The sequence below is a fragment of the Poecilia reticulata genome, chromosome 10 (genome assembly GCF_904066995.2).
Source record: "Poecilia reticulata chromosome 10, P_reticulata-male-v2, whole genome shotgun sequence".
Lineage (NCBI taxonomy): Eukaryota > Metazoa > Chordata > Actinopteri > Cyprinodontiformes > Poeciliidae > Poecilia > Poecilia reticulata.
Genome location: NC_088839.1, coordinates 6,569,374 through 6,597,119, shown reverse-complemented (window position 1 = coordinate 6,597,119; position 27,746 = coordinate 6,569,374). Strand labels below are relative to the sequence as shown.

Here is a 27,746-nt window from a genome sequence, read left to right as displayed (position 1 = left end):
GCATTTGATTTCTCATTAAATTTTCTATTTCTTCAAGACATTGCTTCCCAATTTGTTCCCTTTTTAACTCTCAATTGGACAAAGAAAAATAAATTCTCCACTGGATGTTTTTGCTTTAGATCCAATGACACCATGGAGGTACTGCACCACATTGTTCTGCTCTGAATTACCCAGCATACAGTAGGATGACTAGCTTGTAAACGCCATCCCACTTCCTCTAATGTACGAAACGCTAAAATATAAAGACCTCTCGATCATTTTCTCCTGGCCTTCTCCCACCCAATGTTCTCCACCTCTCTGTGGCTGTCTGAAACGGCACGATGATGTACACAACTATTTTAAAACATGGAAATGATGAGCACAAAGAGAAAGGCAAAGGCACAGTTAGATATAAAAGGAAGCAGACAGTGAGATGGAGGCAGACGCCTCACAGAGACAGTCAGACAGACGGGGGCTGATAAATACGATGGGAGATGAGAAAGACCAAAAAAACAGAGACAAGAAGGGAAAAAGGGGAAAAAACACTTCTTATCTCCCTCTGCCTTTCACAGCCACCCCCACGTTAGCATCTAATATGTCTCAGTATGTGAAACTATCTCTAAGCATGACTTGTATGATTTAAACATTGGCTTTGAGAAAATCTATATATTAGTGGTCACTGGAGACACAGTGTCATTTTAGTGAGCAGGAAAAAAATTTAGTATTTGACAAAATCCACATATTGTCTGAATCCCCAATGTTTCACCGTGTATATAGGTTACTATCACCCAACGCCTTTACGCCTCAAATGTACATTTAACTTTAATGTCTACTCTTTCTGATACTAAAATAAGGTTTGGAAAGTCGTCCACTTCTATTCAAACGGGTTTCTGCACCTGGTAGGAATTAGCAAGAAAAGCAGCTCGTTCACCTTCCTTTCAGTGAAAGATCCCTGTAAAGGGGCAAATCTACAACTTTGCAGAACAAACATTTGCATCTTGAGAACATGGGAGCTCTTCTGGATGAATTGGTAACAGTGTCAGTACAAGAACAGGATCCAAAAGGGAATTGGGGCAAACATCATAGGAGCACCGCACCGGTTAGCCTCTTAAAACTGTAAGACCAAACTCAGATACAAAACTATGACAGGTGGAGTACTTTGAACTGCGTGATATTAAACACTGGGACATTCAGTAAAACTTATAAAAGAAAATCCTAGAGGAGGCCAATTCAAATACCAGCTACAATCAAGTCCACCTTAAAACAAGGTGATGTTCTGTCCCAGCTATTGTTCTCCAGAGGCCTGAACACCTTTAGGCATTCATCATGTTCCGCTTAATCCAGGGTCAGGTTCTGGGGTACCTGACTTGTTCCTCCAGGTGAATCTCAATACCTTCACAGGTCCACTGAGAAACAAAGACCCCTCCACATAAACCAACACCTCGCCAGAAAAGATCCCAAGAGGCATCTCAGTCAGATGCCTGACCCACATCAACTGGCTCCTCTTGATGTGGCTCTACTCTGATCCCCTCCTGAATGACAGAGCTTCTTACCCTATCTCTACGGGACAGACACCCAACAGAGGAATCTCATTTTGACCTTTTGTATCCACAGTCTCGTTCTTTCAGTCACTACTCAGACCTCTTGACCATATTGACATTAGGAAATGGATCAAGAGGTAAACAGAGCTTTGTCTTTCAGCACAACTTTCTCTTCAAGACAGACTTGCATGGCACCAGCCAGCGTCACTGCACATCAAGCTACCCATCAATGTCCTGCTCCTCATTTGTAAACAAGTCTCTGAAAACTTAGCCAGGTCTTGCTTTTCAAGATCTGGCTATCTTTTTGGAAATGGGTTCTTAAGTTGAGTGATCATCAGCCACCTGCTTTACACTGATTAAATTAAGCTGCATGCTAAATGACCAAGACATAAACTCACCAATACATACAACTGAGAAATACAAGACGGAAATTTAAATGGCCATTCAGACTAAACTTGTGCAGGAAGTAGTATTTGGAAGACACACAAAGGTTGGACTTCAAGACGATGTCAATGCAGATTTCTAGGTCATAGAGTTAAAAATACCTCCAGGCAGCAAGGAAATCAGCCACAAATAAGTACTCCCACAAAAAAGGAGCCAAGTGAATTGTAAGAACAGTACAAGCTTTCACCACATCCTCTACCAGTCATTTAAAATGCCTTTAAAAGGGAGGGGATAAAACAAGAAAACACCTCAGTACACCAAGGGTTTCAGATTGAATCCAGCACTTTGATCATATAAAACAGACTAAATGAGGGAGCGCATGAACCAGTAAACACCAGAAAATATAACAGCAAACATCCAGAAGTACATAAGGAAAACGGCAACTCAAGATGACATGAAGTCAAGGTCTGCAGAAACCCAAAGTTGGTGGATAGGAACAAGAAGGCATTGGATGAGGCACTGGTTTAAACAAAGAGTCTGGTGTTCTGCTCAGAGTGGACTGGACGCCACAGTCACAGAGGATGAAACGACCAAATCACATCAAAATCCAGGCAACATTAATAGAGTATCTTGATCGACGCCAAAGATCAACAGCACAAAAATGCAACAAAAAGGGTACATAGGGCGCAAACAGTAATTAAGAAAATCACAGGGCCAGAAAAACAAAGGGAAAAGTCAAGTCCTTGGTGTAAGTTCTCATCAGCTAAGCTATTGTGAAAAAATAAAACAAACAAACAAAAAAATTCCATCTCTTTGGTCATAGAGAAGCAAAGTTCAAAGAAGAGCCATTACCATACATAAGGAAAGTGGAAAGTTTAGTTGTCAGGAGGCATACTGTCTCTTTCTAATTGTAAATATTCTATTATCTTAGCTCTGATCTCACAAATTACTCAATCACTGATGACTAATGAATCCAAAAAGAAAACAATTGTACTGGGAGGGGAGAACAAATAAATGTGGGCCGTGTAGATAGCGGACGAGACAATTCACAAATGCAATAACTTGCCCAGAGTGACATTTAGAGGCATTTATTTATCCCTTCTGTCTAATTAAAACTGCATTAAAAAGCAAATACCAGCTTTGTGCGAATGAGTCAGAGATACTAATGTTCACATAGCTGTTAAAATTCCTGATGGCAACTCAGCTGCAGAAATAAATAATTTCGTCATGTTTGATGTACAAGGACTGTTGTACTTGAAAGGGCTAAAAGAAAATGACCTTTAGACTTTTTATGGTCAGATAATTTGTCAGACTTAATTATGCTTGCTTAGCTAAAGGCAGAAGTTGGCTATATTTTTAAAATAGTTTTTTTCAGAGTATTGACAGCATTGTGATCACAGCCATGTCCATGAATTAACCAATTGTACTTTCACACCACTGCCCATAGTACTACCTTACATACCTTTGGGTAGTCTGGCCATTCATTGCCTTCCAGCACTATTCCACTCGATTCAGAGCTCAATCTGGGCTTTGTCCCGTTGACTTGGATTCCACTGGCAAAATTTGTACCGAACAGCAAAGAGAAGAAGTTCTGAACCATAACATTGAGTTTCTGCACCGTTTTAGAATTGTACTCTGCCTGTAGTTTTAGTAATGGCAGTGGAGGAAGTGAACGGAGCCATTCAATGTGTGCAAATATTAAATTAACATGAACAGCCATTTTATTCAGATGAGCACTTCTTTCTTTACAGTGGAGGATGGTTATTTACAGTGCAGACAATTTCTGGTAAGCTTCATAGCGTCAAGCTTGCGCATTACATATGTCACAGACAAACGTTAGCGATCAGGTACGATTTAAAATTTTAATCTTACCCAAGATTGAAATTTCAACAGAGTCCACGCCTCCAGAAAGCCATCGTTTCTCAATAGCTGAGAGTCTGAGAGTGAAGAGTGAAGAGTAGAACCAGGAGCTGGTATTTACCAGGCTAACCTTTAGGGATGTTTCTTTTCAATCAGAGGAATTTTCTCATCTGTAAGGTTTCTGCAGTTCCACCAGTTGCAACATTGCGGTGGAGTACCAAAAAGCACACGGGCAAGAATCTAAAAGTGGGAAACATTTTGTGCTCGACGGGAAGGAGAAAATATAGACGACGTGAATGTTTGGCTTTAGTAATTAGCTGTGCCTCTGTGAATTCATGTATAACATTTAGAAACCGACAGCATTCGTGAGAAAAATGACACGAAGTAAATGTTGAACCTTAAAAAGTCGTAGTGACCCTGTGATAAATGGTGGCAAACATTTTAGATCACCAATCATTACATGAACGATGTCTAATTTACTAAGCCATAATGCAATTTCTCATGCTTTGGTTTAGGTGCTTTCTTCCATCTACTTTCGCCTTGGTGGTCTAACATTCCCATTAGTTTTCCCTCTAGAGCCAACATTCATCAGTTCGCTTCATCTGCTCCATTCTGCCGACTCACACCAAGAAAAATAATGGAAACTCATTGTTTGGTAATTACTCGATTAAATATGCCAGTGAACTCTCTGAAAATATCTTAATTTATTACTCCAAATCGCCTCGAACGTATTCAACACTGGAGAATAAAACTAAGAATGTGTAAAATGTTCATTTGAAAAATAGGGAGAATTATTAGACAGCACAAAGTTTCTGATAGCTCTCTTTTTTGATACTGTGAGCTTCATGCCTAAGAGACAAACGCTTCAGTGGCATCTACTAGTAAAAAAGGACAAGTATTGTAAGACTGCTATGTTTGGTGTTTATAGAAAAAGTCAAATGAGCAACAACAAAAACGTACAAATAATCCAACTAGTTCATTTATGTCCCAACATAAACCTACTTTAAATGCTTTTCAAGTCTAAAATTCAGCTTGAAAAGCTGCTCAGTATTTTTCCATATTAAACTGTAGTTTCAAAGCTGCTGATGCTCCATCATAAAGACTCAGATTCTCTTCAAAAATTGATAGAAATCAAAGATTGCATCCCAGCTGTTTTAGTATTTTGGCTTTTTTAAAGCATAAACAAAAATAAAGAAATAGAAATACCAGAATACACCATGTTTCCATTGAATTCTCTTGCAAATTTTGAGCAAACTTTTAAAATGTTGCAAAGATGACAATGTAAATTAGTGGCGTTTCCATCTACTGGTTTAAAGCAAATTAACCAGGAAGAAGTTTTGTGCCCACCAGCGGACACACGAGAGTCCAACCCAGATGTGGAACTGCATTTTTTTCCCATTGTTCGTCATTTTGACATTTACCGTCAAAAAAAGATTCAGTGTATTTTTTCCCCAACCTTTTTCACATTAAAATAGAGACATGTTCAATTGTGTTTTATTGTCATTTGGTTTGGTTAATATTCAACAAGCTGAACAGATCACACATCAAACAGAGGAATACATGTAACTTTTTCTCTCTAGTGACAAAAATCACTGACTGTTGCTGTAGCAACTACATATAAACAGCCACAGCAAACGATCGCACTTCCATCTCCCCTTTTGCACGTCAACTCTTTCTCAGAAAACTGAAAGCTACTTCAAAGAAGGTAACATTTTTGTAAAAATGAGCAAGTTTTTTGTTTTTGTCATTTTCATCAACCTTTTCTAATGCGATACTTCAAAATGCACATAATTAACCTTGATTGAAATAGAGTTAATCTGTAAACATTTCCAGCTCTGTTCACGTATCTGCTGTGAACGGAAACAGATTTGAACTCACTTTGCTGCTGGGCCTCTGTAGGGAGTACCTACTCAGTTCTGCTAATAAAGTTAAAAGAGTACACTGTGAAAGTAAAGGTGGAAATGAAGATATGAATTATTACCCAACATCCACCAACCACATTCTGTCCTCAATGGGAAACATAACAGCTTCATTCTGCTCACATGTCGTTTAGTTCGAAAGTATATTAGTTTACTTTTGAACATAATGTCATTGAACGTCACCATCGTCACATGAAATGAATCATCCGCTGGACTCAATTTGATATTCAATCAAAGTCAGACTAGTCAGCAGCAATTAGCAAACACCTGGAGGAGCTAATTATAGGAGATAGTTCTCAGAGCAACGCTGGTAAAAACATTGTTAAAGGGTTAATAGAGGAGCCATGTTGTGATGACTTACTGGCCCTTTAATAAATCTGCAACAATCTCAAACATTTGTGTGGAGAATTTTTGAGGAAAAACATTAAGCTAATACAATTTGGAATAAGGCTGACATAAAACGTGGAAAAAGTGCAGCGATTTGAACACATTCCAAATGGACTCGTACGTTAAATCAGCGTCTAACTCTTTGTTCTCGCTTCATCAATGTTTTCCTCACATCTGCAAACAAACAAAACGGATGCATTTACATCCAGTTGTTCCAGAAAAATGCAGGAAGCACAAAGATGAAACGCTTTTGCTCCAACAAACGAGCTTTCGGAACGTAAACGAGCAACCCCACCTTGTCTGGAGACAAAGAACGAAGGACGAAAAGAAGAGACAAAGTGAGAGATGAAAGAGGAAAAGAGAAGACATGAAGCAGAGAGGAAATGTGTGTGTGTGTGTGTGTGTGTGTGTGTGTGGGACAGAGGGGGGAAAGAAAATGAGTAACACCACTGCGGCTGCTGATGTGAATCCTCCTCAGGTTAAAACAAGACAATAATTAAAAATGTACCGCGGGGTCACAGTGTGACTGCCGGAATGTGTGCAACCGAGTGTGCGTCTTGTATGCAGCCTTTATTGCTTTCAGGAGAGTGTGTGTGTGTGTGTGTGTGTTTTGTGGGGTTGATATTGCAGTGCCCATTAAAAGGTGTCCCTGCTGCAGTCGGTGTACAGAGGCCTCGGGGTCTGTTTGTTACTACATCACACACATGCACACACACACACACATCAGAACATTTCTGCCTACGGTGTTAACATTGTCAGAGAGACCGCTGAACAGCAGGGCAAACCCATGCATGCACGCACTTGTGCCGACACAAACACACACACACACGCACGCACACAGCTGGTGAGGAAGGAAGCCAACTGGGCTCACTGCAGAACACAACACACACTGTTTGGCACACAAGCAAATCTGAATTAGATCCTTTTTCCGTGTTTATTTCCAGTCCATCATTTCCTTCCACGGATTTTCAGGAAAACGAAGTCCTGAGACGGAAGTCGGAAGTTCTTCTTTTGGCCTCTTGCCAGATTTGGAAAAGTTTCAAACCAGACCAGTCAGAAGCCATTGCTGTTCGCTGGCAGATGGAGACGAAAGGAGTAAAAGAAGCGCAGCGGGACGGTGAAAGGGTATAGAGTGCGTGCCGACAAGGAGTGGGACAGCCAGCCGAGCGTTCAGCGATCCACTATCCTTCATTTAACTCGGCCAAGATGCTGAAATCCCTGCCAGCTGTTCTCCAGCCAAACCTGACCTCTGACCTCGCACCCTCATGCCTCCACAGACCCAGGCGATGACTGCGCAGGGCTTTGGAAGGCGTCTCCTCACCAAAGCCGCACAACAACACCAGCTCCAGGTTATGTGCTCACAGAGGCTAAAGCTAACAGCTAACAACAGGAATGAGCAACCGCTTACTTTGGGTTTGCTAATCAGCAAAGCTGCAATATGTAACTCATATTGAAGTAAAAAAATTTTTTTACCATATTTGTTGAACCCATCGCTATGTTGCAACAGTATGGTATGAGACAAATTTATGATAAAAAAAAAAAAAAAAAATCAAGTTTGTCTGCCTTCTTCCAGTGCTAACCTGCAGAGCCAGGAGGCGGGTCTTAGCGCCGTCAATCATGGAGATGTGTGCGTCACTCAGGAGGCCCTCTGTGAGCGTTAATACTAGTTAGAATAGCCACACATGACAGTGGATAAATGGTTTACCTGTAACAGAGAGTTGTTTCTCTGCCACTAGCACACTTAGCAGCGTGTTCACGAGGCTGCAGTTTCTGACTAATCAATGAGGATGGCGCTGTATCGACATGGCAGAATCCAAAATAACGCCAACATCTCTGAGGATTGATTTAACAAAAGAAACTAAAACTCCAAGGTGTCTGGACGAATAATTAAGATTTCCGTTTTATCACAGTCACTGACAACAACTTTCAGTATTCAGAATGTCTGATGGAACAGCAGAGAAACAATGAGACACATGTGCAAACGGACTTAGGCCAAGAGGGTCAAAATGAAAAAGAAGAGAACAGGTCTGAATACCAAACCTCTACACTCTTAAAAACATTCATCTAGAATGGATGGACACTTATGCAATCACTAAAAATCAACATCATTTTGTAGAAATCAGTTTTCTGATTGATGGTAAAGGTTTTTTTTTTGTAATTTGTTGTAAAAAAAAAGAAGCTTTTATTGATCCATGATTTACTGATCTAGGGGAAAATCACCCAAAAGTGTTGAATACATTTTATAATCACAGTGAAAATGATCCCCTCAGTAACACACCTTGGCTATAGTTCGCTATGACCTCTGAGGATTCAATCCACCTACATTTCAAACCAACACAAACGTCTCCATACATCTATATAAACAGTTTCACACACCATCCTGATTGTTGTTTTCGTCCACGCCCCTGCTGACCCGACTTGCCTCTTCACATTTCTTCCACTAAATTACCTTGAGACTTCTGCCACCCACACCTTCATGACCTCATTATTAGAAGCCCCTGGAAAAGCTGATGTAGTCACATACAGCACTTAGAAATATTTCAGCCCGACGCTCTGCTCAGTTCGTAAAGGGCAGTTATTATTGCAGCATCATGACACGGTACTACTCCCTCTTTTTATGAACTGCTGAAAAATCAATTGTAAAAAAAAAAAAAAAGAAAAAAAAAAGAACATTCACCCACAGTTTCTGCCATTAGCTGCATCAAACTCTTACCTAATACCACTGTAGACTATTGAAGTCACCATTCTGCAGCAGATTTCTGTTAACATTTTGTACCTCGTCAAGCCTCAAAGTGCAGAGGTCATGTACTCCTCCAGGTTGCATCAAGATAAAGTTGATCAAAACGGCTGTTAATGGAAAAACAGGAGGTTTTATGGAGGAGTACCATCTATCCATCTGTTTTCTGACAATTTGCCCCAACAGGGTGAGGATTACCCCGCACCAGAAACTTCTGGCTCTGAGACTAGCAACTGCACCATCAGTTAGCCACATTTTAAAAATCAAAACACAGTTAAAATTTTGCACCAAAGATTTTCTTCCAAAATTGAAGGTGGCACAAAGTGAAAAGGTTCCTCCTTACCAGGCGTGATTTCTATCACCGTGTCTTGTCTCTCTGGAGGGAAAAGGACTTTGGGAGGCTGAGTCGTCTGCAGCGCTGAAAGAGACCAAGAGGACAGATGATTAATATGAGTGTGCAACAGTTTCAAACTAATGGGGTTTCAATGTTCAAATTTTATGAAAATAACATTTTTATTTATATATTTATTAAACCTTTAGCCACATAAAAACCTATCAAGATCAAGACTTTGTTCACAACGGGTGATCTGGCCAAGAAAAGCAACAGCACACGCCATGACAGACAAGACAAGTAGAAAGGAATAACATTTAATGTATTTCTGATGTCTATTTTAGTTATAAATATGACAGTAAAGTGAAGAATTGTGACAATAATAATAATAATAATAATAATAATAATAATAATTAATAATAAACAGACTAGGACTGGCACGATACATTTTGCTGGATGATGAACTGTCCCAGACATTATCGCAATAAACAATAATATTGTTGTTTCGAGACCATTTCAAGTAAAATAATGATAATGGAACAATAACGCAAGAAACATTCTCAAGTTTCAAAAAAATTTACATTGGCAAGAAATTTGTCATAATAAACGATACAACAATTACCCACTCATAATTAAAATACCTTTAAGTTTGTAGGTTGTTGCATGAAAAAATGTGAAAAGGTTCAAAAGATATATAACACTTTTGCAAGACTCTTGATGTTTAAGAATGAGAGGTGAACTTTTTTAATCAGCTGGAGCGTAGCTGACGTACAGTGATGATAAACGTAAAGGCAGAAATGGGCTGCGTTGTATTTTAGGTTCAGCCGTTTTTGTTCGACACTTTTACATTTACAGACAGCTGGCAGGAAGCAGCTTTGTCAGGTGCTGTAGTATTTACTGAGAGATTCAATATTTGACCAAAGGACATTCTGACATGTCGGATAGGATCAGCCCGACAAGCAGAAATATATATTTAGAAAGGAAATAACTATGTTTAATAGAAATATCTGAATTTGTGGCCGTGGGAAGCAACAAGATGCAGCAGTTTGCATCCACAACAAGCCAAACAATTGTTGCTCAAATGTTAGATTCTGTTGTTTTTGTCTTAACTTGATAACAATTAGGTTTTTATGTCGGAGTTCTCTCTCTCTCGCTTCTTAAACGTTGACTTTCAGTTAATCTTCAGTTTCCTGTTTTTTAATGAAACACCCTTCATGAGACTTTTATGATGTGACACGAAGGCACATGGAGGATTGAGTTATTCTTCTTTTCCCTTCCATCCTCTTCCCAGGTACCCCTCTCCATCTCTCTATCTTTCCATCGCTCTATCTCCCTGACAAGATTGATGGTTTCATTTGCATTCTGAAAGTTACGCAGTGCCCTTTTAAGATTAATGAGACAACCCTTCACCTATAGGCCTCCTCCGCCGCTGCCCCCCCCCCCACTGTCCCAGCACTCCACCTACCGCCATGTTCTCCTTGCTTTGTCACCATTTCCTCATCGCTTTTGTTCAACGTACACAGAGCATTGAAACAGAACTTAAAATAAATAAATAAATAAATACTACATATTTTGATGACGTATTGCAACGTCAAATTCAACATGCCTTAAAATGTAAGTGTCTTAGTTGTAGTCTTTGGTTTACTTTACATTCTGTTTATTTGTGCTTTTACAAAGTAACACAATTGTTACTCAAAACATGTTTATGCCGTATAATATGTCCAGTTTGAAACTTAAATACTTTTTAAAGTTACACATTATATATATAAAAAGCAAATGCAAGAGTTTGGGACTTTTTGTTAACCCATATTACCATCTGAATACAAGAAGGTGGGCAGCAAACACATGATAATGACAAGGTAGGTGTTCACTTCTGGCTGCCAGCATCATAAAAACAGAGAATGTGAATCTTTCTTGTCATTTACTGGAGTTAAAAATTACAGCCTGCTGCTGGTTCAATTTTACATCCATGCTTGCATGTGAGCGGCTAAACTGTCAGTGTTGTAAAGGTTCAGCAAGATCTGAAGTAAACAGTTTTAGGGAGAAGATAACTTAATTGCAGTAAAAGTTTTGTGAGCTTGTTCACGACTGAATACTGCGTATGATGATTGGACAAGCTGCTGTTGCTGTGCTCAACTTTTGCAACAAGATTTATGAACATCATTGTGTTCATTTAAAAAGACCAACCGGTAAAAAGAGGCTTTTCAGGTAAAAATAATGAGCTGTAAACGGGACATTGACCAACTTTAAGCCCATGAAGGGCATTATCAAAATAAAATGGAGGAAAATAACAGACTGATTGTTCACGAGGCTGCTGTTTCTGGTTCAATCAAATCAATCAATCAAATTTTATTTGTATAGCACATTTCAGCAGCAAGGCATTTCAAAGTGCTTTACATAATTAAAATAAAAACAGAAATAATCAGTGAGAAAGAGAGAGATTTAAAAAAAATAAAAAAAAACAAAATAAAAATAAAAACAAAAAACATTACATCATTAAAACATCGAAAAGAAAGAATGGTTAATGGTGATGCGCTGACATGGCAGAATCCAAAATAATGCCAACGTTTCTGTGGCTTGGTCAAGGCGCTGCCTCACTTGGGTTATTTGACTGTAACGACGAATAATTAAGATTTCCGTTTTATCGCAGTCACTGACGACAACTTTTGATATTCAGAAGATCTGAAGGAAGAATGCAGCTGAACGTCATCAGTAGAGGAATTATGAGACGTGAAAATGTACTTATTTGGCCAAAAGGGAGAATATAAAAAAGAAAGAGAACAGGTCCTAATACTGAACCCTGAGGTTATTATTCCTCATTAATTAATCAAGTTTTTTGCATTTATTTGAATTCTACAGGAAGTAAAACAACAAGCGTTCCAGAATTACTCCAGTCATGTTGGAGTGTCTGTATGTATTATTTCTGATTTGTTCTTTTTAAACTTTATCTCATGAGTTTTTCAGTTGCTTCGATGAATGTTTGAACATTTACTCCTTGTGGTTTTGGATGCTGTGCAGCCAGAAGGATTTTTGCTCTCACTTTTTTTGCTTTCGGACCGTCACGATGCGTAACCGTGGCAACAAAGTTACCTTTTATACAACTGGGAGCAATTGGCTAGCATCTCAAAAGGTCAAATAATACCTGAACTATGACCTTAAATCCTGGAGGAAAACACTTCAGATTTAATGCAAGGCTGACTGCTACCAGATATCCTTCCTTCCAGCAACATCTTAAGTCCACAACGACTTTTTAAATAAATACTTGATGAGATACAACATTAAATTTCTCTGTGATAAAGTTGTTTTTTAAAACTGAATTTAAACATAATAAACTGACCCCACCTTCACCACCAATGGTGCAATGATACAAATCCCTTTTCTGACTATTTTTCTCATTTCATTAAAATCCAGCAGGTTTGGTTTATTGTTAAGCAGACAAAAAACAGTGGAAAAAGACATGTATTTTTTAATATTAAAAAAAGAAAATGACTATTTTGGTCCTTGTGGCATAAAGTTTGATGTAATCATTTAAAATGATTATGACTGAAAACATATTTTCACTTTGTAAATAATCATCCTGACCAGATTGAATAGTTTCGATGACGTGTTGCTCCATTGAACGTGGAGTTTCACATAAAGTTTGACCTCTCCTGGTCCTTGTCCTTCCTCCCAGCCTGCCTCATCAGGTCAGTTGGAGCTATAATCACAGACGGTAAAAGTTTGTCCAAGCGCTTATCTCCCTCCGCAGTCATTACAGGGGATGGAAATCTGGCATTTTTGTGAACTTCAAGGTGGCTCCGAGTGCGAGAGTCCACACGTCGTCGGATATTAAAGAAATGTGTGTGTGCGCGGAAAGTTTCGATTGTTGGAAAGTCATTTGAGTAACCCCCCCTGTGACTTAAGGAGACTTTGATGCTATCTGAATCATCCTGATCTGATCATCTCAAGCTCACAGGTGCCGTGGGTAGATTAAAGCAAACCCTGTCTTATACTTTCCCATGCTGATCTAAGGAGAGTGGCTCTGTCAAACTACATTTTTTTCATGCTTTAAATCATACTTCCATAGAAATATCTGTTGCATTTGCAGCATTTGCCCTCATTTAAACACAGGGGATCTGCTTTTTTCACTTTCACATTCCTTAAAAAATTTTTTTTGATTATTTTAACCTTCCTGTTTATTTGATTACCAACACGCTGAAGTCAATCTGTTCATTCATTCCAACACCTGCACTGAAATTGTTCTGTTGTTAAGATAACAGATGACAAAACTACTAGCATTCCTTCGTCTGAAACAATGAACGAGTCATCAGGGTTGGAAAATAAAAGTCTCACCAAAAACAAAGAAGAAAACAGCAAAAGTTTGGCTCGACTGTCAGAGCTAGAATACTCTTCGGAAAGATCTAGAGCTCCAGGAATCTGCAACTCACCGTCTACTGCAGATTTGCGAGAGATCAATTGGCTTAATGCGACCCTGGAGCAAATATTAAGGTGAAAGATGCATAATATGCTTTGTATCAGAGACACCATCTGCTGCGGAGCAGGACCACAGAGGAATGACGCCTCAACGGCAGGAGGAGTACTCCCCCTCGCACTGTACATTAAGCTTGATGATTACCACCATAAATTAAAAATGAAGGGCTATGAAGGGAGCAGAGTGTGCTACAATCAACAACTTTTGATGAGTTTGGACGTGATGGGAGCCAAGTGTACACATTTACCTGACGAGAACTTCTAGACCGGTTTATGTGGGAGGGTTTTCCAAGGAAAGAGTCAAATACCCAAATGTTCAGCTTGACGAATAAATAAGGAGGCAATTTTAGTTGAGGAAAATACCCTCAATACTAAAATGTTGCCTGCATTAAAAATGCATGTTCAAGTGGGAAAATTGGGCAAAAATATATGTGTGAAGAAATCCAAACAGCCCCGGTTGTTCAGAGTTTAAAACGTAACTCAGAAATCGTGACTTGTGTTCGGTGTGAACAAAAAGCCGCTGGAAGAAAAGTGACCAACGTTTCCAGCTGACCCTGTGGTCAAATGGGAGTCAAGATGGAAAGGTTTAATGGTCTGGTGAGTTCAAACTTACAGTGATAAAACACTGAAAACAGGAGGCACGTTCAAGACCTTAGACAGCAGAAACAGTGTGAAGCAACCCAGAGTTTGTAGGGTTGGTAATGGTTGAATGATGAAAGTTTTGTATCGCAAGTTGAACAAATTTCTTTAGAACAAAAAAGCTCATAACAGTGAAAAATAAACAAGACCTTTGAATATGTCTGGTCAAAGTCAATCTTTCTTAAACTAAGCACAGCAGTCTGAAGGAACTACAGAGAGATTGGAGGAAATTCAAGAATCGACACACTATCCCCATACAGCCACGTCCTCACTGCACCTTACCTAAGTTTTTAAGTATCTGCTGGAGCGTTCCTTGTTGTGGCCTGTTGTAAATACTTTGTCACTATATTTTCTTGTGACTCCGGTAGACTACTAGACATTAGGAACTGATGAGTTACACAACGCAAACATGATAGAGAGGGAAAAACATCCTTAAGCTAGCGTTTCCAACCTAGAAACAACAAAGGTTACAAACACCAGAAGTAACGGGTGTGCTAACTTACGTCTCTGAAGGTTGGAGAGAAGCTGAACAAAGACTACGCAGATGCAGAAAAGGTTCAGCCAAGATTGAAATCCTCTCATGATGATTGGATGTTTTTGTCTTAAATAATGCATTACGCCAGCTGTATCATGCCAACTGTGAAATAGCCTCTTTTTGTACTGTGAGGGAGAGGAAACGTGTCAGTCTGGCAGAGCATTGTTCAGGTGCCTCATATTTAAAAAAAAAAAACTCATTGTATCAAACAGAAATGGCATTAATTCTGTAAGAGCAATTTGAGCCTACTGATGAGTCTCAATGAAAAAAAAAAGCTAAACGTTCCTCAAAGTATCAAATTGACTGCGACCCCAGAGGCCTTTTACCGTGTTGCTGGCTAAAAGACCCCCAGAGCTAGCTCTGTAATGACATGGGGAAGATTTCAAAAGGGTGTGAAAAGAAAAGGACACGACTGAAAGGGAAAAAAAACACTGAGAACTGGAGACTGAGGGACACAACGAGCCTCATGTGGACACATACGATTTGCATCCTTCAGGAGCACAGCTTGTATCAGCAATGTTTCGGGCTTCAGCTGGAAGAAATACTGTGTGGTTTCTGAGTCTAATTAGTCAATTCAAATAAAGGAAGGGGACTCTTACCTAACCGCTGCTGGTCCCACTGACAGGACGGACGGAAACTTGATTTATTTCCATCGCGGGGGCCGGAGGGGCCCAAACTAACCATAGAGATTTAGCTAATTATCTCTGCGCTACCTGTGGACGACTGAGCTCTCCCAGAGAGCTACCGTTTTCTCAGTGAAGAGTAAAAATCTGTCAAGACTGAATCAGAAACACAACGGCAGAGTTTCTACTCAAAAGAGACAGCAGTAATAATTAAAAGTATGTTTAAAATTAATAAAGAACAACTAAGTAACATTTCAGCCTAGTCCTCTACAAGACTGCTTCTTCCCACTCAGCTGTTGGCTCTCAAAATGCGGTAGGGGCTTCGAGGACGGTGCTTTGGTTGACTTTAGTGTTGATAAGCTGAAATTTTGACATCAATGATTTGAAAAGTATATATATAAATGAACGCAATGAGATGAAGACCAAATAAAAACTGACAGGCAAAGACATCAACTGGTCAAACAATGACCTTTGTTTCATCAAACCTCCAGGTACAAGGTCAGAACCGCAAATAAACTTTTTTATCTTCATTTGTCTATCAGTGGTATATGCAAGGCTGACTTTAAGGGTGTGTGGTTCGTTTGACACGGTGCAGTGTGAAAGTGAACCAGACTATCAGGTGAGAACCTGCTGTCTGGTCTTCTTGAGCGCAACTTCCTTCTTCACAAAATGTAGCTGGAGTAGCTTCAGTTTTTGGCGATTGCAGGATTCCTCTTTTGTCTGGCATTTCTCCTTGTAATGCTAGAATGCCCTGCTCTATGAATCGCTTCCTGCTTTTGGAGCCGGCTCTGGCCCGCTTGAATTGTCATGCATTTGAACCACACCATAATTCACTTTAATCGAAATGAGACCTAAGTTTTTAGACGAACCAGAGTTTGCTGTTTTGATCCGCTTTAGAGTTTGATTGCACATTCACACCTTCCCAAACAAATTATACTTTCTTGGTAAAGAAACTAGAGTTTGATTAAAGTGGACTAAACAGGGCTGATGTGAAGGCACCCTAACTGGAAACACTGAACTGTGCAACGAACTAAACCATCAGCAAGTCATATCAAAACAGAAACAAAGAATGCTAATGTAAGCCTAGCAAACAATGAAATGTAGTAATATTTTGACACCTTGTCAAGACATTATAATAGCTTTCTAAACTAAATTCACCTGAGTTGGATGACCATACCAAGACAGACAATTTTCTGTAACAAAAATTAACAGCAGAAACAGCATTATCTGTTTGATGAAATGAAGGTGTTTGACCAGTTAATGTCATTTTTATTAGGTCTGTACCGCATTTAATTCATTTATATTCACTTCAAAATCACCACTGGTGAGTGAGTGATGAGTGACTACCACATTTAATACGGATTAAATTTGGCAGAGGTGCCCAACGTGGGTCCTGGAGGGCCGGCACCCTGCATGTTTTAGTTCTCTCTCTGGTGGTAGTAACAGCCTTTTCAGCTTGTCAATGTTCTTCTTGGGGCTTCTAATGAGCCGTCATTGGATCCAGGTGCTTTAAACCAGGGAGAGAACTAAAACATGCAGGATGCCGGCCTTCCAGGACCTACTATGGGGACCACTGCTTTACGACACCAGATGTTTCAAGCAAGTTCAATTATTAAATCGAACTCATGAATTGGCCAAAAACAATTGGAATCTGTTCTCTCAAACAAAAACTCCAGTTTGAGACAATCCGTAGCTAAAACCCCCTTTTTTAAAAACCTCAGCTGTCCCCTGACCTCAATGCCATTCTACTGTCTTTGAGCTCTTGCTACTTCAGGTGACCTTGACCTTCAAAAGATCGTTGTACAACTTCTCATGGAGGATGTTGATTACAATGACAAATGAATGCAGAGAACAAAATGTGAGGTCCTTCCCTCTCCCTGTTGGTGTGTGTGGAGCTGCATCTGTTGAGAGGTGATAAGACCTTTAATAATGAGCTTGTTCATTCCGTCATCAGTCAATGCACTGTCACTGTCTCAGCCATATTCATTAATGCATTTTTCATTTCCACACGGCGGCATTAACAGCACCGGAGGTAGGGGGGAGAAATGAACAACGAAAATGATTGAACAGGGTTGGGACAGTGACAAAAAAACCCCATCCTCTTTACATCCACACACACACACACAGAGTCGCTAAGGCATGTATTGATATAGCACCTTCATCTTTTGCACTCACACCTTTGTCTTCCTTCATTAGATTGCGAAATCATTGAATTAAATATCACTTTCCGGAGAGAAGAGCTTGTCACTTTGCTGATGCATTGGAAACATCTTTCTCATATGCCTTCCCATTGAATTTCATTTGTCTTGTTCACATGAAAAAGCACTTTAGATCAGTGTGAATCTCTCCCTGACCCCCCACGGCGTGATGTTGCGATTTGCTGCAATTTGTTGCTTTGGAGAAAAAAAATAATAAAATAAAAAACGTGGTTAAAAGAAGAAAACAACACAACGACGCTCTGTCGAACAAATACACACAAATGCAGAACTAATGAGGACAGAGTTTGGCTGCCGGAGAACAAAGTAAAGCCGATCACACTCATAAGCAGGAAGCAGAACACGCAGGCACGCCCTTCCTGATCGATGGCCTCGCTCGCATCAACCTTCCTGTGGTTGCTTGTTATTCAAAAACAGGAGCCGTTCTCGCTGAATCTTTCATCTGTCACCCGTACGTATTTGTCTCCAAGTTCATAAAAGAATGTGCAAGGAGAATAGAATTAGTCAGGAGGAAATCTCACCGTGTCATAAGAAAAGGAGATTCTTTTCTTATCACGTAAGTCTAATAAGAAAAGAATCTAGTGATCCGTCAGCAGCGACGGAAAAGCCAGCTCTCTGTCCTCAAATTAAGGAGAAAAATTCACACAGAGAATTAGTCTCTGAAATCTGCCACATTAATATGTCAAATAGGATGTTCAAAAGTTCTTTTATTCAGAAGCACAAAGACCAAAAGCCACTTTCTTTGCTAAACGGTGTGAACATTGTCAGTGATCCAGGTAATACGTCAACTTAAAATTTAGAGTGACTTCTCTTCTAACTTGGATTAGTCGATATCTGGGAAAACTTATCTACAGAGTTTCCCCCAGTGTATAAAAAGCCTGGTGGGCCACCAGGCTTTTCTTGGTCCCACTCCAATGCTCCAAACATAAGCATTGTTTATGTTTTTTTATACACCAGTAACAGTGACTGCAACCTTTAACAACTGATCCGACACGCCGTTATTCAGTAGTGTTGCTCATCATTCATTCTTGGTTATGCTATGTATTTGTCTAGAGAAAAATGCCACTACATTTTGTCCCCTTGGTTTACAACTCACAACAGAGCTTATATAGTTCTGTCATAAAGGGAGCCAGAATGTTTAATAAGAATCCAGATAAAAAAACAACAACAACAATGCTCATTCTCAATTTTAATTAATCCTTTCATGTCATATTTATTTATCATAATGCAGCAGTAAGTAATTTTCCAAAAAGAATTAAGCTTTATTATGGAAAACTTAGTCTGTCTATCCATTGTCTTTACCTCCAGTCATGTTAGAAAATGACAGTAAGCTTCTATTAATGCAGAGCTTGATAAAGCCACAGGAAAATCAGCTTTACCTATTAGAGGTTTTCTCCATCACCACACAACAATGCCTCAATAGGATAATGTCAATGGTAAAATATTATTATCCCAACCTATGCAAGACAGAGAGTGTTTACTGCATCTATTTATTGTTGCGTAACTTCAATAAAGAGCAGAGGATGACAGATCAAAGAAATAAGTCACAAATTCTCATAAAACACTCAGCAGTATGGAACGTGTCAATGCTCAGCAGAAGCTGCTTTTCTTCTTCTTGAACACGAATGCACGTTTAGAGACCTTTAGAAACTCAAGTATGAGCTGAAAGCGAGCACCGACTCACCTGCAGGCTGTTTTCTTAATCCTAATAATTTACCGTTGTTAACTTGAAATAGCTAAAGTATCTGCAGGGTGGTTAGGCTTTTCTGCTGTGCAAAGATTTTAAAAACATAATACGACTTTAAAACTCACACTTTATAATCTGTGTACTTTTCACCTTGGGAGAGATTAAGGGGAGACCATTCATTGATAAGAAAAGATTTTCAGTATAAGGAAAATAAGAATTTGGGAAAATAAGTATGAAACAATGTTTCCGAGTAAATATATTTCTAAAGAGGGTATTGACATAAGATGGAACCAGATGCAAGTGGCAGACCAAATAATGCAGTGTAGTGAATTTAAAACAATAAGCTATGTACAATGCTTTGCTGTTAGTTCTTTATGCACAGCTGTATTTTCTTTTGCTGCAACAAATCTGGAGTTTTCTTGTTTTCGTGAATTAGCTTCTTCACGAGATATGTCATTAAAAAGAATGTCATCGATAGATGCAGACAGTTACATGAGAGCAAGAAGCCCCGCCTACTTTGGAGTGGTTACATATGCTGCGTATTGGGAAACTGTAGTCGAATATTTTACAGAAGAGCTATGGAAAGTTGGGATGACACACAACTTTTGATGAACTGTGTGATGCTGTGGGAGCTCTGGTGGAGCCAGCTGCACATCGTCCAAAAACAACAAAACCAAACCAAACCATCATCCTCCTACTACTTCCTGTCGTTCTTCTGCGTTTCGGTCTGTAGCAACATCTAACTGTTGATCACAAGACTTTTGTGATGTGAAAAAAGTGCTTCCATTGCATTTTGGCTTCATACATGTAGCTTCATACGGCCGAAAAACCAACTCAGCTTAGCGCAGACAAACCTTTTATTGAAAAAAGCGAATTAAAAAAATTATCATGTTTCCATTAAGCAAATTTATTTTTGGATTTTAAATTTGCGCAGTTTTAGGGTTTAATGCCAACAATGACATATGACTTCAACTGTGGACTTAACTTCTCTGATTTCTTTGCGAGTACGAATTATTTTGGTTGTTACTTATATCTGTCATTAAACCTAATAAGCATGGAATAGTTCAATACTTAGTTTACTCAGTACGCATAGACGACTTGCCGCAGGCTAAAAACACGTCATATAAACATATAAATACATGTATAAAACATGTCGTTTAGTCTTTTTTTATTAAACATTTTTATGTTGTAGAAGATACCAGTGAGATTACTGTTGCTCTGCCGTGTTGCTGCCGGTGCCTGTGTTTAATTTGGACAGAGGAGGGAATCTGAAGATATGAGCCACATTCAGATGTCCAGCATCCCTCGCGGCTGTACCCACAGCTACTTTGCATTCCAAACGTTCAAAAACACACACATTTATCATTCTTGATTCCTCCTCCCCACTTCCTGTTTTGGACGGTATATCGTCTGATAAACAGTGTCAGCTGTCAGTGTTTACAGGGAGAGAGAAGACAAGAAAAAGTCTCCTCTGCAGAGTGGAGAACAGTCCTCTTAACATATTGTAGAACAGATGAGTCACGCATACTGAAAGACATCTCCAGGAGTGCCGTCACAGGTATATAAAAAAAAGGAAGTGTTGTATGAAATATTCAGATGAGTGTCATGCACAGACTCTGAGATGAGTGCCACGGAAGAGTCGCAGCTTGTTCCTCTGTCTTTCTTTTGTCTCTTTTCTGTGTGACAGGACCAACAACACAGAGGCTCGCTCTGCTTCCCTAAACACTCCGTTATGCAACCGCTCCTCTTAGCTTTTATCTAATTTGACACTTGTTTTCATCTGCTGGAGAAGATGCGCAGACTTTTCTCTGTTCTGTGTCTGCTTACGTTTGAGGTTTCCTGATACTCAACATTAGTCATGTGACTAAGCTGACGGGAAAGTGGAAAATTGAACAGCTTTAGTTATAAAGCTGAGAAACATTGAGATTAATCAGAATGGACAATCATTTAGGATTTGTGAGATGTGTTGCGTTACAGCCACTGATATAGCTTATGTTACGTGGAGTTCTGAATGGAGAACATAGGAATTGCCTGTCATTATCATCACAATTTGCTTTACAGCTGATTTTTTTTCATAGTTCATATCTAAAATATTCGAATAACAATTCAGCTTGGGGAGCTGAAATACTTAGTATAATTAAAATAGAATTAATTTCTGTCATCACAGATTTCTTCTTTCCATCAGATGTTTACTCTTGTTTGATACTGTAACTATGAATAATGTTGGTTACTTTGGTAACGCTGAGTCGCACCGAGAAATCAACCATTTGTCAGTTTGACCATCTTGGACCAGAGGTGGTGGACTTGTTGGAAACAAAACAAATCTGTTTTCTGACCAGTACCACATCAGAACAACTACGGGTCACGTTGACAACAGCTTCTCAGTGTGGAAGCTCTTCTGTTGGGAAGAAGAATTTTTTTTTTCCAGCATCAGTAAGATCTTGAAAATGTTTGGCATTAGTTATGTGGTCTATCTCTAAATTAAGAAAGTTTCGATAAGAGTTGTCTACCCATGTTGCAGTGGCATGAGGCTGGCAGTGAAGATCTTAAGAGTGTGTTTTTAAGCACTAAAAGACAGAATGAGAAATCCCAGTTTATGAAAATGCAAAGAAACAAAAGAAAAGAAGCATCAACATATGTAAATGATGCGTCTAAACCAATCTGGGAAAGTGATGACAAAGCCGAGATTACTCCTCACCACAGAAGCAACGGTTGTGCATGTTTATCCTCGCTGAGTGGGAGTGGAAAAAACGCTGTGGAAATATTTATTCCTTAGCCAAGGGCTGCTGGATTTTGTGTTTGCAAAGAACTGGAAAATATAACGACGCCTGTTTCACAATCACTTATCTGAATGCTCAGAGACAGAAATAAATAGAGGCTCCAAAAAAAAAAAGCCTACAGCGAGAGTGGTACGAGAAGAATGATGTAGACAAAAAAGAAATTATCAAAGTGGGTTTTAATAAAAGCATCAGTGGTAACACACTGGGAGCTTTATTGGATATACTCAGCTCTGTGCAACATCAGCCTAGTTAAAGATATTTATATTTTCTTATCACTGGATTGTTTGAGCGTCAGATTAGCTATAGCTGAAAGCTAATTGGCTTGAAAAGAGACTCACAAATACTCATAAAAACCATTTTCTATTGTCACAGTGATGGTATTTATCTGGAACTGTTTAAAAAAAGCTGCTTTTGTAAAGTAAATGTGCCACAATTCTCACACCGATCAGATCAGACATAACAACAGGACTAATGACAGGAAGTGAATAAAATTTTGTAACATTTTGGCTCCTAATTCTAAATGTTGGAACATGTTTTTAAATTTAATTTATTTGGTAGGGACAATCCACATCAATAAGCATTTTTGTAAATGTGTCAGAATTAGCCCAGAGGCTATTTGTCCTCTGTTGTCCCTGGACAATAAGTCATTTGTCTTGCTAGAGACAAAAATATTTGAGCAAACGTAAGAGCGTAAAAGGCAAACATAATAATTCGAGCAGATCTAAGGAGGCCCAAAACTGTGATCGGCTTGGTTAGATAATCTCCAGAAACGCAGCGCTTATGGTTCATTCCCAGTCTGCAGTGGTCAGTATCTACTATGAGTGAGCAAAGGGAGATCGTTGATTGGCCAAGAGTCACTGATGCACACGTTAGCCCAGGTGGTCAGATACAGTGGCTCAAAATGCTGAAAAAGTTGTAGAAAAGGTTCAAAACAGTGCATCTCAGTTTGACCAATTGTTTACTAGTCAGTTGGTCAAGCAGCCAGTCTGGCTAACGTTTTAATATTTTATAGATTTAGATTATAATTTTCATCAGGGAACATCCCAAAGGGATTTAAAAACCAGTCAGCCAACCTATCTACCCACCGACTTGGTACCGAACCAATCCACCAATCGTCTTGGTAACAACCAATCAAAGGTCAGGTTTCCTATGTTGAAGTCTGTCCTTCAGGGGAGGGCAGTCTGATCTGATCAGTCGTGACTTTTACTTGACCTTGGCTTGTAGTGTGCATGGCACTATAAAGAAGATGAACTGTGGACAACAGACCATTATTTTTGCATTGACACAAAGTTAAACTGTTTCAGGAATTAATTGATGAGCAAATAGTCTGCCTCCAAATTCACAAATTGGTCATCTGTGGAAAACAGGACCAACTATTCCAATCCGAGGAATAACCACATCACAACTTTCAGGACTTGATGTTAACGTCTTAGGGCCAGATGCCATAGCACACCTTCAGGGGTATAGTCAAGTTCATGGCTTGAAGAATCAATGTTATTTTGGCAGTAAAAGTGTAACCAACACACTATTAGCTTTTAACTGGTCAGTGTATGTGTAGTTCACTGAAAGCGACTGCGTCAACCAGTAAAGAACAGTAAACAGGACAAAGTTCAAAAGTTCAAAAACAGAAAAAAACATGTCTTATTGTGTGTGGTGGAGTCACATCAACTGCTTTCAAGGTCTTCAAATCAAATTGTGTCCCTATTTCCTAACAGAGACAGAATGAGGAGAAAACATGACTTTCTGTGAAGCTTGATATCCTGCCTCCAAGCTGCCAATTTTCACCATGCTCCAGTGAACGGTCGTGACGACGACGCTGAAGAAAGGAAGTGACAGCTGGACGTTGATCATCCCAACATCCCATTAGCACCGAAACACCTCCCCTCCGGATTCAGTCTCAGTGGATCAGATCGTAACTCAGCCTTCTCTCCTGGGCTCCCAGTCTCTGCCGCTCCGGCGCTCCGGGAAAGATCTGTGTGGAGGTCGTCATGATGTCTCAGAGGAACGCTGGTACTTAGCAAGAGAAATAGGCCTGGGTGCTCTGGCTCTGTGTGGCTCTGGCTCTCATGTGTGCTGCAGAGGCGTTACTAGCTAGCAGGCTGAGAGCCACACTGTTTTTCTTCTCCAACGTAATGAGGTCCATATTCGACATTTGACTGGCTGCGCGACACAGGGATGCGTTTCATCGCTAAAGGTGCAGTCAAAGGCCAGGGATTCTGCTATCTGCTTTGAAGGAATGCATTCATGGTTTATGTGTTAGCCTTTTAATAGACAGGCAATCTATACGGGGTCTGTTTTATTCTTCACAAGCAACAAGCCTACAGTAGCATGCAGTAGCAAAGGTTCCTACATGCTACTGTAGGACCCTTTGTAAAAACACCTTTAAATACATTCAATTGTTGTAATTGAATACCTTTGTTTTTACTTTTTTTTTCTTAAAGGGGCAGTATTATTAAAAATCAACTTTCTTGAGCTTTACATCTTGTTATAACGTGATTCCCTTATCAAAAATATGCCTGGAGTGTTGTCTTGAGAAATCCTTTAATCTCCCGTGGCAACCATTCAGCTGTGCAAAACGATTGGTGGGACGTTGCGCCGCCTTCAAGGACGAAGTTCTTTGATCAATATATTTGATGTATATTTGCTTGATGATTTTGATGACTGGATTTGACAAAAATGCTTTTTACTCGTTTCATAACTGGTTACTATATCATGTTTTTATGGTGCTGTACAAATAAACAGCAGTTGACTATTATTTGTGAAATCAAGATCCCAAAAGTTATCAGAAAACATAATTAAAAATAATCCATGTTCTTATTATAGATGCATTACAAAAGAAATCAAAGTAATCCTCAAGCAACTGGAAGACTTCAGAAGTAATTGCAGATGTTAGTTTCAGGTTCCTTGTTCATGAAACTCCTCTGTTGTTGGGCTTTTCCATTATGCTGTGCTTGTGGATGAGCCAGATAAAGTTTGACATTACTTTACTGGCTGGTTGGGTAGGTAAAACTTTGCCATGGCGTGATACACAAGTGGCACAGTGACAAGGTTTTTTTTTGGTCCAATGGCTCCTGACCAGTACTCATCTTTACTCAGAGGCCAAACCTGGTGCTAGTGTAACTGAGCCAAACTCATCCACAATCTGGCCGAGAATAATACTCAATGAACAATTGTTATTCTTCATTAGCTAGCCTATTTGAGGGATAAAGTTCAGTAACACTTAACGTATTCCATGTCTATGGGCTTTTATATACTGTATATGTGTGAAGGAATGACATTAAAATGTTTTGATATAGTTTGGTATGGTTATGTTTATGGTTTTACACCTCTTCTATTCATTCACCTTTTTTTTTGAATATGTGAATCAAATACAGCAAGTTACTTTTGCACAGAACCCATTGGGACTCCACATAAAAGTTCACTGTCTTTCCAAACTAAAGAATATGAAGACAGACATGCTGACTAAGCAGCAGCAGTAAAACTTGGGAGCTTTATACCGCATAATCCAACACAAACAAACACACTTTGAAAGGCTACAGCTTCTCTGAACATCACAACGCATCTATTTTTACCTTTGGAAACGGAGGTGACAGTTGTCTAAAACAATCAAAACAACAACAACACAACAAAAAAAAGACAAAAAAGCTGAGTAAGTGTATGAAGTGTGACTTTGCAACCTGCAACAGACAAACAGGAAACCTGGATATTATAATGAGGCCACAAGAGGACTGACCTTTTCACCATAGTCAACATATGGCACACTACACCTGTCTGCCTCATGAGTCCGGCTCTCACACACGGCTGATTGCCAGTGTGTGTGTGTCAAGCGGTTCTGTCTGAATGAATTAATTTTGGGAATAATATTCACAACTGAAATAAACGCAGTGACAAAAACCAATGATGTAGCTCACCTACCAATTTTATGAATGAATAGCACTGAGTCCTGTCATAAGCCTCGTAACTCAAATGTCTGTTTGTGAACAAGTGGACAAGTTCAAACAGCACTGTTTATGAGGCAGTCTGCCAAACGGAGCATATTGCAGGTCCATGTGTGTTCGTGTGTGTGAATCTCTTTCGGTTGCCCCAAAGGGATCAAATATTAGCAGACATGCCAATCTGAACATATTGCAGATTAGGAGTAAAGGGGAGCTGAGGGATCACCTGGCAGCAGTGTGTCTTTATTGCTACTGGTGTTAACGTGAAGATGTTCAGCTCGCAAGAAAACAATGAAATACACGATTCGGAAAAGGTGAATGAGTTGGTTTTACAGAAATGCTTTGCTTTGGGGTTAAATGCTCTTTTTAAAACAGGCATTAACTTCCACCTTGGTGTTTTCTGATAGCTTTTTCAACATTCAAGAACCCAGTTTTTATATGTGTCAATATGAGTTATTGGTCAAATATTAATTTATAATTACACTATATGTATATATCTCAATAAGCTTTAGAATAAATCATTTTATACACTAAAGTGAAGTTTTCACTATTTGTTATATACTGTATGTTCTCAAATCTAAAATGTATTCTCAATTTGGAAAATGAAAGTAATAAGCATTTGGTGTCAGATCTGAAACCAGAATAACATTGTTTTTCAGTGGGCTACCCAGCTACATAGCGAGGAAACCCCCCATAAATATTTAACCTAAAGGACCCCGTGATACCTGGGAAGCATCTCCTCATCAGTATAATGGGATCCTTTCAGAGTCAAGGTCAGTTTTAAGTCTGTGAGCAGTGGAGTGTGGAAGCCGGTGGTTAGAAATTACAATTTGTGCTCAATACTTCCTATTTGCTTTGAATAGCACTGCTGCACACCAAAAATGGTTCTTGGTTCAAATTGCATTGTAGGCTTTTATGCTTCAAATTTTAACATTCTACTGATGTAAATGTGAGTTTTCTACAATGTCTCTTAAAGGGGCAGTGTTATGTGAAATTGAAATTTTTTTGGCTACGCATCATGTTCTAATGTAATTCCCTCATCAGAAACAACCTGGAGTGTTGCCTTGAATCTTTCAGGCATGTTTGAGAAATCATTTAATCTCCATGGCAACCATTTAGCTGTGAGAAATGCCCAGGTGGACTTAGTCCCGCCCTCAAGGATGATGCTCCTCCTTGGAGCTGCAGCTTCCAAGCTTCTGCCTCACAGAGGCGGAGTGACTGCTGCAAGCGTTTGCAGGACAAACTCTTACAGCCGTCGCCCCATCATGTACAAAACATTTCAAAACAATATGTTGAGTGTTATGGTGACAATATGTGATAACAACAAAGCCACATTTTCTTTGTCATTAACATCTTTCCACTCTTTTCCATAAGTTTATCATCTCAAGGAGCAAGGTATAACAGTCAAATATGTCCTGCAAGTAGACATGTCCAAGTATACGAAATCCATCATATTGCACCTTCCTGAAATAATGGCGAAAATCAATTTTTGCTAAAATTGATTTGTGTTTTTTTGTTGTTTTTTTGGCCTAAAAAAAACAACAACACACAAAAGCACAAAAAGTTTGTGCTTTTCGTATGCTTTTTTTTTTTTTTTTACAAAATCACTTTTTTTCAAAAAATGACATGCCATTATTTTAGGAAGGTGACAACATGCTTGATGTATCCTTGGCAAGTTTGAGAGGATATATTTTGTGGCTCTTTTTTATGTTTAGATACAGCT

General features: G+C 39.3%; 1 protein-coding gene across 3 annotated transcripts in view; it reads right to left on the bottom strand.

Annotated features, from left to right (window-relative positions):
* il1rapl2 (interleukin 1 receptor accessory protein-like 2) overlaps nucleotides 1-27,746 on the bottom strand; it is a 397,523-nt gene that overhangs the window by 67,350 nt on the left and 302,427 nt on the right. For all 3 annotated transcript variants that reach the window (XM_081611918.1, XM_081611917.1, XM_081611919.1), the window contains one exon: nucleotides 9,151-9,225. In XM_081611918.1, the coding sequence (XP_081468044.1) occupies nucleotides 9,151-9,225 (75 nt within the window). The remainder of the gene's footprint in view (nucleotides 1-9,150; nucleotides 9,226-27,746) is intronic.